Source organism: Eublepharis macularius, chromosome 12, assembly GCF_028583425.1.
Source record: "Eublepharis macularius isolate TG4126 chromosome 12, MPM_Emac_v1.0, whole genome shotgun sequence".
NCBI lineage: Eukaryota > Metazoa > Chordata > Lepidosauria > Squamata > Eublepharidae > Eublepharis > Eublepharis macularius.
The window spans coordinates 58,576,519-58,589,413 of NC_072801.1; the positions used below are offsets into that span (position 1 = coordinate 58,576,519).

Consider the following 12,895-nt stretch of genomic DNA (forward strand, 5'->3'; position numbering starts at 1 on the left):
AACATCCTGCATCTTAGAAAGAAAAAAGGAAAGATGTGACTGAATTTTTAAAAATAAAAGCTGCAGTTTTGAAATTTTGGCCAAACTGCAGACATATGGGTCAGTCTATACCTATACTGACAACCCCCCCATGGTTGTAACAGATTTTTTTTGGGGGGGGGGAACAGAAATTTAGATAGAAGAAACAGTGTGGGGATAGTAAATCCAGAGTCTCCTGCACCTGTTTTAAAGTACCCAAAAAGTCAAAAGACCCTACCAGGGATCTCCCACGTTGCATTCGGTGTGGCTCTCTGATTGTAAAAAGTGGTTTCTTTTCCTGCTTCTGAATAATGCTTTAAGCGGAACTAAATGTTAAGGATCTTAAATGCATTTTAATGCAATGATGTTAAGCATTAAATGCAATAAACGTTGCATTTGCAAACTCATTTCCAAAAACCTTCTAAAGCTGATAGACATAGTAGCAAAAAAACCCCCAAGCAAAATAAGAGAATGTACATTTGACATTTTTGCAGGCAAACTGAGGTCAGGAAAAATGACCTGAGATGCTATTTTTCTTCCCAAATTTATTCATACAAACTCTCCCACATTCTCTGTCACACACACACAAATCTTGCATCCTTTCATCCTTTTTATTTAAAAACATCAAACATGGGATGAGGAGAAGGGAGAGAGGTTTGTGCCTTATTTCCTGACCTAGCCAGGCCAATTCAGTCCCAGTGACTGAGGCATATTCACAGCCAACACACACACACACTTAGCAGAGCTTAGCAAGGAAGAGAGAGGTTGGACTGGGGAGCCCGGGGGCTTCAGGGCAGAAAGGGTTCTGCGAGGCCCCAAAAGAGCTGCAGATACAGGAAAGGGAGAGGAAGACCAGGAGAGATGTCAGTGTATGGGCCCATCAAGACAGAGAAAAGTGGAGGCTGTGAGCCGGCACAGAGAACTGGCTTGACTGGAAGAGTCCTTGTTTTTTGCCTGCCCTTGTTCCTGCCTCTCAGGGTTCTCTGTGCCGGCTCACAGCCCCCCAAAGCACCCTGTGCTGCCCACCCCAGAGAGAAACAGAGCAGAGGGGGCATTGGAACCCCACAAGCTGAACTGAGATGATGCCAGGGCCAAGATGCACAGAGGGGCAGTAGGAAGGGCTGAGTGGGTGACAAGAAGCCCATGGGGGGCATGGGAGGGAATGCGCAAGGAGGGAGGTTGTGGCTAGAGGACGAGGTACCTCTGAGGGACAGGTTAGCCACAGCAGGGCCAGATAAAGGGCTAGGGAGGGACTATGAAGGAAATAGAGAGGAGGGGGTGGCTGCTGCAGAGGGTAGGCTGGGGGGGCAGAGAAAAGAGCACCAGCCAGGTGGAAGAGGAGAAGCCAGCAGGGGGAGTCGAATGGGGGAGTGTGGGGAGGGGGGATTCAGAGAAAGGAGCAGGGAAGGAGGGTTGGAGGGAAACTGAAGAGAGGGAGAACAGCAGGATTTGAGTCCAGCGGCACCTTATTCAGGGGATAAGAAGAGAGGGAGAGAGAGGAACGGGGAGGCAGTCAAAGGCAGTGGAAGGACAGTGTGTGTGTGTGTGGGGGGGAAGGCACTGAGGAGAAGGAAAAACTGAAATAAAGGGGGTGGGGAGGAACCAGAATGAGTGTGAGACTGGAAAGATGGGGCAAAAAGACAGAGCATTTGAAGGGGTGGAAGGAGACAGAAAGAGAGAGAAAGTCAAGGGACTGGCATAGCAGGACGCGAAACACCCCCTTTTCCATAATGACGTGTGATTGGCGGTGCATTCTGCAGGGCTGCATCCAGACACGTGTGTTTGGGGCGTAAAAAGGACCCGCCGCAGCTCCAATATGCCAAAAGTTAGACGGGGAGCGAAGCTATGCCCCAATGCCAGGACAAGTGTCCTGCGTGAAGTGCCCCCCCCCCCGCCAAAGCATGCTGCAGGGAGCCGGGAGAAGGGAGAGGACAGAAGCAGAAGGGGGAGAGGCTGGAATGAATGGAAGGTGGAGGCCAGTGGGAAGAGCCAGGGGGAAAGTGCTGGGATTTCGGAACAGGGAGGACAAGAAAGAGGGCAAAAAGTGTGTTCAATAATAAAAGCAATAATAAAAATAATAAGACTGACTGTTCTGAGTGCGGCACTAATCTATTTAGAAGTGCGGTATACAAGCACAGTTTATTATTATTATTATTATTATTATTATTATTATTATTATTATTATTATTATTATTATTATACAAAAGCGAGGGAGGGAAGATGAGAGAAGAAGAACAGAGGAAGGATGAGAGAGAAAGCGAAGGAATGAATAGAGGAGAATGAATGGAGGCAGGAGGGGAAAAAGAGTGTCCGCGGCGAGAGAGATAAGTGGCGGATTGTGATGGAGGGAAAGAGGGGGAGAGCCCCAGGGAAAAAGGCACGAAGGTGCTTTGGCGGGACAGGAGGCCCCAGAAGCGACGGAGAGGGTGCATCGACGGTGGAACCGAGGGGTAGATCAGATGGCGGGAGGTCAGCAGAAGCGGGGAGGGAGACCCTCGACCCGCAGAGGGGCTGGCGAGAGGCTGCGGGTCCGAGGGATGGCGGGCTGGGGGAGTGGTGGGCTGGGATGGGGGGCAAAGAGAGGCAAGTCCGGGCTGCGAGGGTCGGCTGGGACCCCGGGATGAAGGACAGCCACTGCACTCACCTTCCCCGTCCCTCTCTTGCAGACCCCGGCGGCGCTGCGCCGCGGGCTCCCGGCTGCCAACTCCTGCCTGCCGCCTCCTGCGCCCGCCCCGTCTAGAGCCGAGCGAGCGAGCGAGAGCGCGAGGCCCCCTCCCCTGTCCGTCCGCCCTCCCCTCCCTCCCCTCCCCGCCCGGGGGGCGCCGGGGGCGGGGCCGGGATGACGCCTCGGCGCCTGATTTGAGCGGCGGGCGCCCCCTCCCCACCCCCGGGGCGGGCCCCGCGCCGTCCGCGCCCCCCGATGCTGAGCTCAGTGTGCGTCTCCTCTTTCCGCGGGCGCAAGTCTGGGAACAAGCCGCCGTCCAAGTCATGTTTGAAAGGGGAGATGGGCCGGAACGAGGACAACGACAAGATAGTCATCAACGTCGGCGGGATCAGGCATGAGACCTACCGCAGCACCCTCAAGACCCTGCCGGGCACGCGGCTCTCGTGGCTCACCGAGCCCGACGCCTGCAGCAACTTCGACTACGACCCCAAAGCCGACGAGTTCTTCTTCGACCGGCACCCGCAGGTCTTCGCCTACGTCCTCAACTACTACCGCACCGGCAAGCTCCACTGCCCGGCCGACGTGTGCGGGCCGCTCTTCGAGGAGGAGCTGGCCTTCTGGGGCATCGACGAGACCGACGTGGAGGCCTGCTGCTGGATGAACTACCGGCAGCACCGCGACGCCGAGGAGGCCCTCGACAGCTTCGAGACGCCCGAGAGCCAGGACGATGAGGACAGCGGCGACCTCAAGCGCCTCTGCCTGCAGGAGGACGGCCGCAAGCTGGGCTGGTGGGCCTGCTGGCAGCCCAAGGTCTGGGCGCTCTTCGAAGACCCCTACTCCTCCAAGATGGCCAGGGTGAGTCGGGCCGGTGGGCCGGGGGAACCGGGCTGGGAGGGCCGGCGAGCGGGAGCAGAGACACCCCCCACCCCCGGGGAAGAGTCCCTCAGGAGCACGATGTTGGCAGGGTTAATAATGACTTCGCACTGAATAATAATAATAATAATAATAATAATAATAATGTGGGGAGGCATGCTGGTCTGAAGAAGCACAAGATTCCAGTACAGCAGATCCTTTAAGACCAACTAGATTTCCAGGGGACACACTTGCAAGAGTCAAGGCTCCCTTCCTCCGACTCTTCATGCTACCTGGGAAATATAGTCAGTCTTTAAGGTGCTTCTGGTTGCAAACCTTGCTTGCTTGTTACTGACCAACACAGCTACCCACCTGAACCCAGATTTCAAGGGTATGAGAAGGGGAGCTTTGACTCTTGAAAGCTCATACTTTGGAAATCTAGTTCGTCTTGAAGGTGCTACTGGACCCGAATAATAGTAATAATAATTAATAACCCATTTATGTGAATCATAATGGGGATAGGGAACAGGCCTGGTTAATAAAATAGGGACAAGCTAACAAATCAATAATAAGGGTTAGTTGTGGTCCAATGCAATCCTATGCAGAGTATACAGCACTGAAATCTAGACTGGGGTAACTCCACCTAGGATTGCAGTCCTCATTACAGGAACAGTTAATAGCAAGCTTACCAGGAGTGGTTGCTGATGGGTAATAAGTGAGTAACAGGGAATAAAATTCCTATTAGTAGCAGTCATTGTGAATAATAATTCATAATCAGACACTCTCCTGATTGCGGGTCTGGGTAATAATAATTCATAATGAAGATTAATGCTATTGTGGGCGCTGGCTCAGGAATGCTTTGTTCGCCTTTAAGGCGCCGAAAGACTCTCTCGGTTGTTTGAACTGTCGCAAGCCACCCCTCTGGAATTGTGTTTTTATTCGCATTAGCGTTGTTGTACTAATTACGCAATGCCTGGGGCCTTTGTTGTAAAATAAGAGAGAGAGAGAGAGAGATGGAAAAGGCTCTGCCCCTAGGAGCTTCCAGTCTACATTTTGAGAGAGACCAGAGAAGGCAGAGAAAAGATAAAGTTACAAATACTGTGGCTTGCTGCCAGATCCGAGACATTTCTTTGAACTTGGAAGCAAATGCCACTGATTTCAGTAAGGCTTCCTTTCAAGAGTGGCACCTGCACAGCCTAGTAGGCCTGTTTGCTCAGAGGTAATTCCCACTGGCTGTCCTCCCAAGACCTCCCCGGAACAGTGACTTCTGTGGGGGACTGAAGACATCTCGATCTCTCCGGTCCTATGATGTTGACTTGCACCAAGTCAGACCATTAGTTTGCACCAGACCATTAGTTTACCTGGTCCAAGGCTGTCGGGCAGTAGCTGTCCAGGGTCTCAGGCACAGAGAGGTCTTCCTCCTTACCTGCTGCTAGACATCCTTTTTCAGCTGGAGATGAAAGGGATTGGACCTGGACTCCCCAACATGCAGAGAGTGAGCTCTACCACTCAGCAGAAACAGTTTCTCCAATCTCGGGGTGGGGGGGGGAGGTGGGATTTAATCTTGCCCTGTCTCAGAGCAGGCCTTTCAGACCTTGCTGTGAATCTTGCCTCTTTCCCCTGGAGACACATTTGCCCCCTTCCAATTGATCCCTGAAACTGCGCCCTTAGGGGGATTTGAGAGCAAAGGAGAACGAGGTGATATGTTAAAAAGTGACAGGAGACTAAGAGTTAGGATGTTTTCACTGTGGAATGCAGTGACAATCAACAAAGGTTTTTAATGTGAAGCCTTTAACAAGCGGTGATACCACACAGAGATTAGGGCACAGGGATTCATGGGCCAGGGTCCATGTGCAGTGCCTGCTGAGCATGAGGGTATGTGCAAAGATGAATAGCACAGGGGGAAAGTAGATGATGCAGTAGAAAAGATGAGAGTGCCAAACAGAATCAACTGGGAATTTTGGAAGAGGGGGGTTGTTTCATGCACTGAGGCACCAGTGGTATCTCATGCACAAGTGGGCCAGCTTGGAAGGGATGTGCAAAGAGCTTCAGACGTGCTCTGCAGAGAACAAGCAATAGTGAGATACAGCAGGCTGACATGGAGAGGAAGGGAGGGCTGGGCAGGGGTATGCACAGGTGTGCAGCCGTGTGAATGGTGGGACTGTGCCCACGAGCATGCCTAGGGTATGTTCATGAGGATGGATCCCATGGGTGAAATTGTGCAAAACCATTTGCTCCATGCAAAATATGAATGTTTAGTAGTTGGTTTGGGGTTGCACAGGTGGAAGTGAATGATTGAGTGAGGTGGTGATTTCAGGAGCTGGGGGATAGTGAGGCAAGGGTGAGAAAGAAGCAGGGAAAGGCACATGGGGGGGATCATACAAGGGCCTGGGTAACGGGGCTACTTTGGGCCACAGCGGTGGTGGGATGCAGAAAGTGGAAGCCAAGAGTCGAGAGCTGTGGGACACAAGTGTGCAAAGAAGTACGAGCCTGTAGCAGCAGGAGGATCCTCACACGCATGTGCGTGGTTTATGGCTTGCTTCTCTGTGCCAGGAAGAATGCCTTGATCTCCAGTAGGGGGTGCTGTCAACACTTTTTTAAGCTGTCCCAGAAAGTGAGGCCCCCTGTTCTCCCCCCCCCCGCCCAAATCCTAGCTCTTCCTGCATTTTGGAACCTTCCTGTCCCTCTGTATTTTAGGGTACACAAGCACCCTGTGCTTCCTCACTAGTCCCGTTGAATCCCAACCCACATATCCAGGGAGAAGTCATAGATTTCTCCAGCAGAGAAGTCACAGATCCCTCCCCCCAGCAATGCAGTTCTTCCTTCCCCCACACGCATTCCTTGCTGTTCTTCTCTTGAATGATACTGCTTGAAACCACAAGCGTAGATGCTGCAGCTCAGAGCCCCCATCTCCCATTGTGTTCCCCGCACAGTGCTGTTCCTGCTGCCCCCCCCACACTTCCCAGACTATGCCGCTAAGACCCTCCTCACAGTTTAGAACTTCTTCTTGCAAAGCTGCTGAAGTGGGGATGGGGGTAAAGGCCGCTGCCCCCTCTTGCCTCTCCCCTCCTCTTCCCCCTCTGGTCCTACTTCTAGGACAGTGTTCGTGCTTTGTTGTTTCTAGAACTGCAGAGACAGCGGGTTAAGGGGGGAGGGGGCACCGCAGTGCAGTGTGCAAGCCCCAGAGTTTGCAGTGCAAAGCAGGCATTCTGCAATCCGTATCACGCACCCCCCCTCGCTCCGGGCAGCCGGTCTCAAGGGTGCAAGGCCGGTCAGGTCCCTTTGCTCCCCCCTTTCCTCCCCGATACAGTTGGAAACGCAGCCAGGAAAAGTTACAGCAGAATGGAGGGAGGAGAGGACCGGAGTGCTGGGGGAGGGGGGGAAGAGAAGTGGGAGCAGAGGATTAGGATGGTGAGAGAGTGCTGCATTTGGATGGGCATCACGCCAGGGATTCTGTAAACGGAAGAGCAGGTGAGGAGTAGAAACCAACCCCATCCCTCCAGTGCTATTATGACTCTGACCCCCCCACCCCCAATCTGTGCATTTACAGAAGATTTACCCTATAACTGCAGTGGTCTCTCTCTGATGTGTGTGAGGGTAGGGGAGCAAAGGTTCCTGCTTCTGCCACGCTGTTTGAATTACCTGCACGGAACAGCATCTGCTAAATGCTACAAAAAAATTGCTTGGCCTACGTCCAGCATTCATCCCCCCACCTTTCAAAGGAGAATGTATGGAAAGTGGGAAGAATAAGTAGGCGACCGGAGATAGATTAACAGCATGGGGAAGCGAAGGATGGACCAATGCCCTCCTCTTTAAAATGCCCATCCAATACACAAAGACACATTTGCCTGTTTTCTATTAGCTCTGCACACACCACCATGCATATTTTATAGCAATATACAGTCAGACTGGGGCTACGGAAATCTGTATCCAGGCACATTTGATAGCTGCATCTAAGCCCCTGTGGACTGGAGAAAGGTAAAGTGTATACATAGACAGCTCTTATAGACAGTGCAGGGAGGCATATGCACACAACCCCCCTCCTCCATCCTTCAGATCTTTTACATCATCATCCTTGATTATACATTTAAGTTTTTCACTCCCTTGTTAATCTGGACAGTGTGTGAACTTTGATTGTGGAAGTACTTCACATCTCTCCAATACGGAAAGAGTTGTATGTGTCTGTACAATAACAATTCCTTCAGTAGAAAGCCCCATTGTCTGTGTACACATGTGCTGGTAGATCAGGTGCATACATTGCCCACACTCATGAATTGGAGACAGAGTGCAGAGATGAGTTTGGGAAGTGCATTTTGGCCTGCTCTGTATCTTACATTCCTCCCTTACATCCATATCATAGACTTTGCTGTATTTGACATGTAGCGTGAAAGTCTATTTCACTGTCAGCATATGAATAGGAAAGTCATACATGTGAGCACGTTTAGGAAAAATATCACATATCAAGGGACCCCACAAACTAACTCTCTCTCTCTCTCTCTGACTCTTATTTAAAGACCTGTATTTATTTATGTACATTATTATACATATTATAGTTTCTATGTTCTCTATTTTCTGTTATATACATAAGAAAGAAGAAGGGAGTAAATAGGGAGGGAGGGAGGGAGTGAACGAGCAAAGAATCCTTTTTAATGCCAGGCCAATGTATTTGCAGAAAGTAAAGGAATATGGAAGAATAAGGCCATGCAATGCAAATGTGCAAGATAAATGTAGAGTATCTTTCACCACAACGGTCTTCTTTGTTTTGAGGGTGCATCTGCACTTTTGAATCAAATATGAGAGCACTGGCTGCAAATAAAGAACAGAAATCTAGGAAACAACTTCAGCATAATATAAAATGGATGACACTTCTTCCTGTCAGTCTTGCAGGGAAAGGTCTACGTTAAAATCTGATCTACTCCCTTCAGTTTAGTCAGCTATAAAGTTGAACCTTGGACCGAACAAAGTTGATGCATCCAAAGTATTTGTGTCCATCCAGCAAATAGAGAGCCAGTCCCAAGCTTCTGAGCTAAGGGGATTTTATTTTTAATTCGAGTTCTGCCTCTCTGTCCAATTCTCGATCCTCAGTGTGTACATTTCCCTTGTAGTCTTGACAGTGGAGGAAAAGAGATCTTTGTGGCCTATAGGAGTCGCTAGAGAGAGGATGCCCAAAATTCTGCGTAAAAATGCATCTTGGTTTTTTTTTCCAGCAAACCCAGTCACGTGTCCACGTGTTTCTTTATTGAAGATCCCCACTGCCTCTTCCATTTTCCTATTAATTCTTTCTCCTCCTACTTTGCTTCAAGATTAACAAACTAGCACAGAAATTCTGGTTCAAAGTTTGAGGGAATTCAAAAGGTTAGGAGAAGGAGAGAGTTTTTTTTAAAAGGAATTTTCATTACTCTTGTGAATAATGACTGCAGGTTTGAAATAGCTTCCAGATGCTAGCAAAAGGTGGCTAAAAAGGAAACAGCTACTCTTATTTATTACTCAGGCCATCTTGGTTCTCTAACCTCCCACTTTCCTCTGCATTAGATATTCACATTCCTCTTCAGTACACCTGTTCCAGTGTACTAGTGTACTAGTGTCTGTCCCTTTCCTAAAGAATGTGCCTTTCAGGAGTTCTAATCTGCTAGATTGGCTTCCTTCCCCAGAGACAGAAACAGAAAAGAACCCTGTGGTACCTTAAAGACTGACAGATCTATTATAGTGTAGGATTTCTTGGACTTGATCTCACTGTGGCAGGCTCAGAGACCTAGTAATTCTAGTTTGCTAGATATGTTCGCCACCAATCTCTGTCACCATCTTTTATCACCCAGATTCTTGGTGTGTACTTTTTCTTGGCTCTCAGTTACTAGACCAGTAGGGGCATCATTCCAGATTTCAACATCGTAGGGGGGGAGGTAATATTTAGCCATGGTTTATAGATCCCACATATAAGCATTCCTCCCCCAAACTTGATTCACTTCCATAACACAAATGTCCTAGCTTTGCATTCCTACCCCCTTGAATTTGAACTCTTGCCTTTATTAGAAAACCTAAAAATATTTATCTTCTTTCATGTTCTGCTCTTCCCAACGAAATCTCAGGACCTCAGGACCCCATTCCTTCTACCACTTTTCTGTCACACCATTTCCCCCTGCAGTTCAGAGAGCTCAGAAGTTTTGGCTTCCCATTGTAACACATAAACACAGTCTCCCTTGGCCTCCCACATGCCCTTCATAGAGATCTCAGGAGTTTTGAGACCCCCCCCCCCCACCATTGTACTGGATTCCTTTTCACCAACTTCTTTCCTGAAGAACTCAAGAGCTCTGCCTCAGACAGCAACCCTGACCCCCTTAGATCTCCACCTTATGCAAATTCAACCCCCTACACTTTCCACTGTGTATTAGAGATGCCTGTTTTGTAGGTGCTAAAATTGAGCTATTGCGGTTTAATCCACTCCCCCACTTTCACTCCCTGTCGCTCTCCGTGGTGCTGAACTGCAGTGTTGCATCCAGCGATAGCAAAGAGAACACACACACACACACACACACACACACACACATGGGGTGGCAGGGAGCTTTCTCAGCTTCCAAATGTCACTGGTAGAGGTTATTCCACATTTTTAAAAAAGGAATAAAGAGAACTGGAGAGAATATTTTTTTTTTTTTGAAAAATTTTTTATTGGGTTAGAATCCATTATTTCCACATTTACATTCAATTTTCCCCAATTTTTTCATCTCTAACCCCCTCCCTTTCCCCCCCCCTTTTTGTTGACTTCCAACAGCTTTCCAACCCTTTGTCCCCTTTCCCTTACTTTTATTAGCTTCCTCTATCTAAAACAAATATATATTCTCCATTATTCTAAGCAGTACATCCTTAACTATTTTTAACATTATATGCCCAAACTGTAAGCCTTTGTTTCCATCTTAGAACTGGAGAGAATATTAATGGATTACCACAAGAATGTCAGTGTCAGGTGGTAAATATTGGGGGGTGACATTCTCAGTATTCACTTAACCATTGGTGTAAAGAGGGGGCAATGTTGAAGTAAGCCTACTGCAGGCTTGGAAAGGTGTTCTTTTTAAAAAAAGGCTAATATTGGGCGATGTATGTGTGAGGTGGGGAGGAATGAGTGTTTCAGGATCTTTATTGCTATTGCATAACAATTTAAGAGGAGAAAGATCTTGCAACGTGAGAGTTGATCCGTATTGGATGGTGCCTTTCTTGAAGAGGGAGCAGGAAATCAAAAAGTGTGTGTGGGGGGTTATGTTTATCATCCATCCAACCCTGCTTCTGTGGCACCGAGGCCCCTTCTGTGCCAAGATCGAAGGAAGTACATGTGGCAACTTTAGGAAATGGAATTAGAGGCATAATGTGTGGAGCAGCGGGAGGCAGAGAAGGTCGGGGGATGTTTTACTAGCCCTTCCAAAAACAAGAATCAGAGTCTTGTTTCAAAATTCAGAGACAAGAATGTGTTTTTTCATGCTCCTCTCCTGATTTGAATCTAACCTGCCAAACCCCCTTCCCTTGGCTCTCTGCATTGTCCCTCTGGCCTCTGCCCCATGTGTCACCCCTCTCCTGCTAATCACTAACAGTCTTGTTTCCCCCACCAGTTTTGAAATTAATCTTGGCTCTCCTCTGCACCCAAAATACCATCCTGGAATTGATCTCCTACCTTGCTAGAATTAATCCACATATCCTCCCTCCTCAGTGATTTCCCCTGCCCTTTTGCCTCCCTTAAAATGCATCTGCCAACCCACCCCCCTCCCACCTCCCCACATCAATTCCGCCCCCTTTTCTTGTAGCTGATCTAACCTTATGCTTTGCTTTTGACTTCTTTCCCACCCCCTTCTCCAGCTTCCAGATCCCATCAACTTAATTTCTTAAGTTCCTATGCCAAAGACTGTTCTTCAGATTATTCTTTTAGCTGCTTCTCCACGTCCAGCTCAACTGCTCTCAGTCCCCTTGGTTACAATCCCTTTGGTTATTCTAGGGAAAACAAGAGACACATTTGAGGATGATGGTCTAAACCGCCTCCCCAACCCCTTATCTATAAATGTTATATGAAGATTCAGTTTTTTCTAATTGCCTTCACTCTTCCCATCTGCATCCTTCCCACACACAAACATTTTCAGACACCTTTGCTAGAAAGTGATCAGATTTATTCCCATTGTGCTCAGAAACTCCCTGCCGAAAGCACAGCCTGGTGCACTTATGTATTCCTGTGTGTGCTGTCAAGTTGCAACAAACTTTACAGTGAGCTTGTTAAGGGATTTTCAAGGCAAGGGATGAACATAGGTGGTTTGCCATTGCCTTCCTCTGTAGAGCAACCCCAGTCTTCCTCAGTGGTCTCCCATCCAGGTACTGACCAGGGCTGACCCTGCTTGGCTTCCATGATCTGATGAGATCAGGCTATACCTTGCTGACTTCCCACCCAGATGCACTTACCTTAGTCTTAATTCTATCCCTTTTGGTAACTTCTATCCAGATGGTATCAATCATTTTTCCCCTAAGCCCTAATTCCTTCCTCATGGAGATATCCCACCCTTCATTCAAGGCACTTGACTGGTGTACATGGATGGCATTCTCCCTTCTCCCTTTCATTCATTTATTTATGCATTCATTTTTAAAATTTGGATATTTATACCCTGCTTTTGTCTCCAATGGAGACCCAAAGCAGCTTACAACACCATTCTCCCCTCCTCTATTTTTTCCTCACAGCAACTGCCCTGCAAGGTAGGTTAGACTGAGAGGGAGAATGGCCAGATCCCCCAGTGAATTTCCATGCTAGAATGTTGGGCGGGGGAGGGGGATCCAGAACTGAGTCTCCCTTATCCTAGTCCACCATAGTAACCATTACACCATGCTGTTTTTCACAACAGTCTTGTAACAATATTGAGAAAGGTTGGCGGGCCCAGGTTATACAGTGAGCATTATGGCAAGGGGAGGGGGATTTGAATCCTAATCTCCCCAGTTCAGAATCCAGTACTGTAATCCACTGCACCACATTGCCTCTCTGCATAAAGACTGGAGGTTGGAAGGGAGGGAATTATGCCCCCTCTAGGAATTACTTCAACTGTGATGACCCTGTGAGCAATTCCCCAGTTCCAAGGGGCAAACCATCCTTCCGCTATGCCAAGCTATACTTTGAAAACACAAGTGGCAGCTCTGTTGCTGAAGCAATGCTACCCTGGGTCTGATCAGTGTTTCTTGAAGAGATCTCTTGTAATCTCATAAATCCCACCTAGAGTTTCATGACAAAGAAAGGAGAGCCATAATGGTAATGACTAATATCAAAACGAAGTAAAATATCTTTCTCATCATTATGTGCTTCCAGATTTTACTGATTTCTCAATCAGATCCATCCCCTGTTCTCAA

At 48.4% G+C, this 12,895-nt stretch overlaps 1 protein-coding gene across 5 annotated transcripts in view; it reads left to right on the forward strand.

Annotated features, from left to right (window-relative positions):
* Positions 1–2,938: 2,938 nt before the first annotated feature.
* Positions 2,939–12,895, forward strand: part of LOC129340217 (potassium voltage-gated channel subfamily C member 1-like) — a 45,777-nt gene continuing 35,820 nt past the window's right edge. For all 5 annotated transcript variants that reach the window (XM_054994868.1, XM_054994865.1, XM_054994866.1 and 2 more), the window contains exon 1: positions 2,939–3,538. In XM_054994868.1, the coding sequence (XP_054850843.1) occupies positions 2,939–3,538 (600 nt within the window). The remainder of the gene's footprint in view (positions 3,539–12,895) is intronic.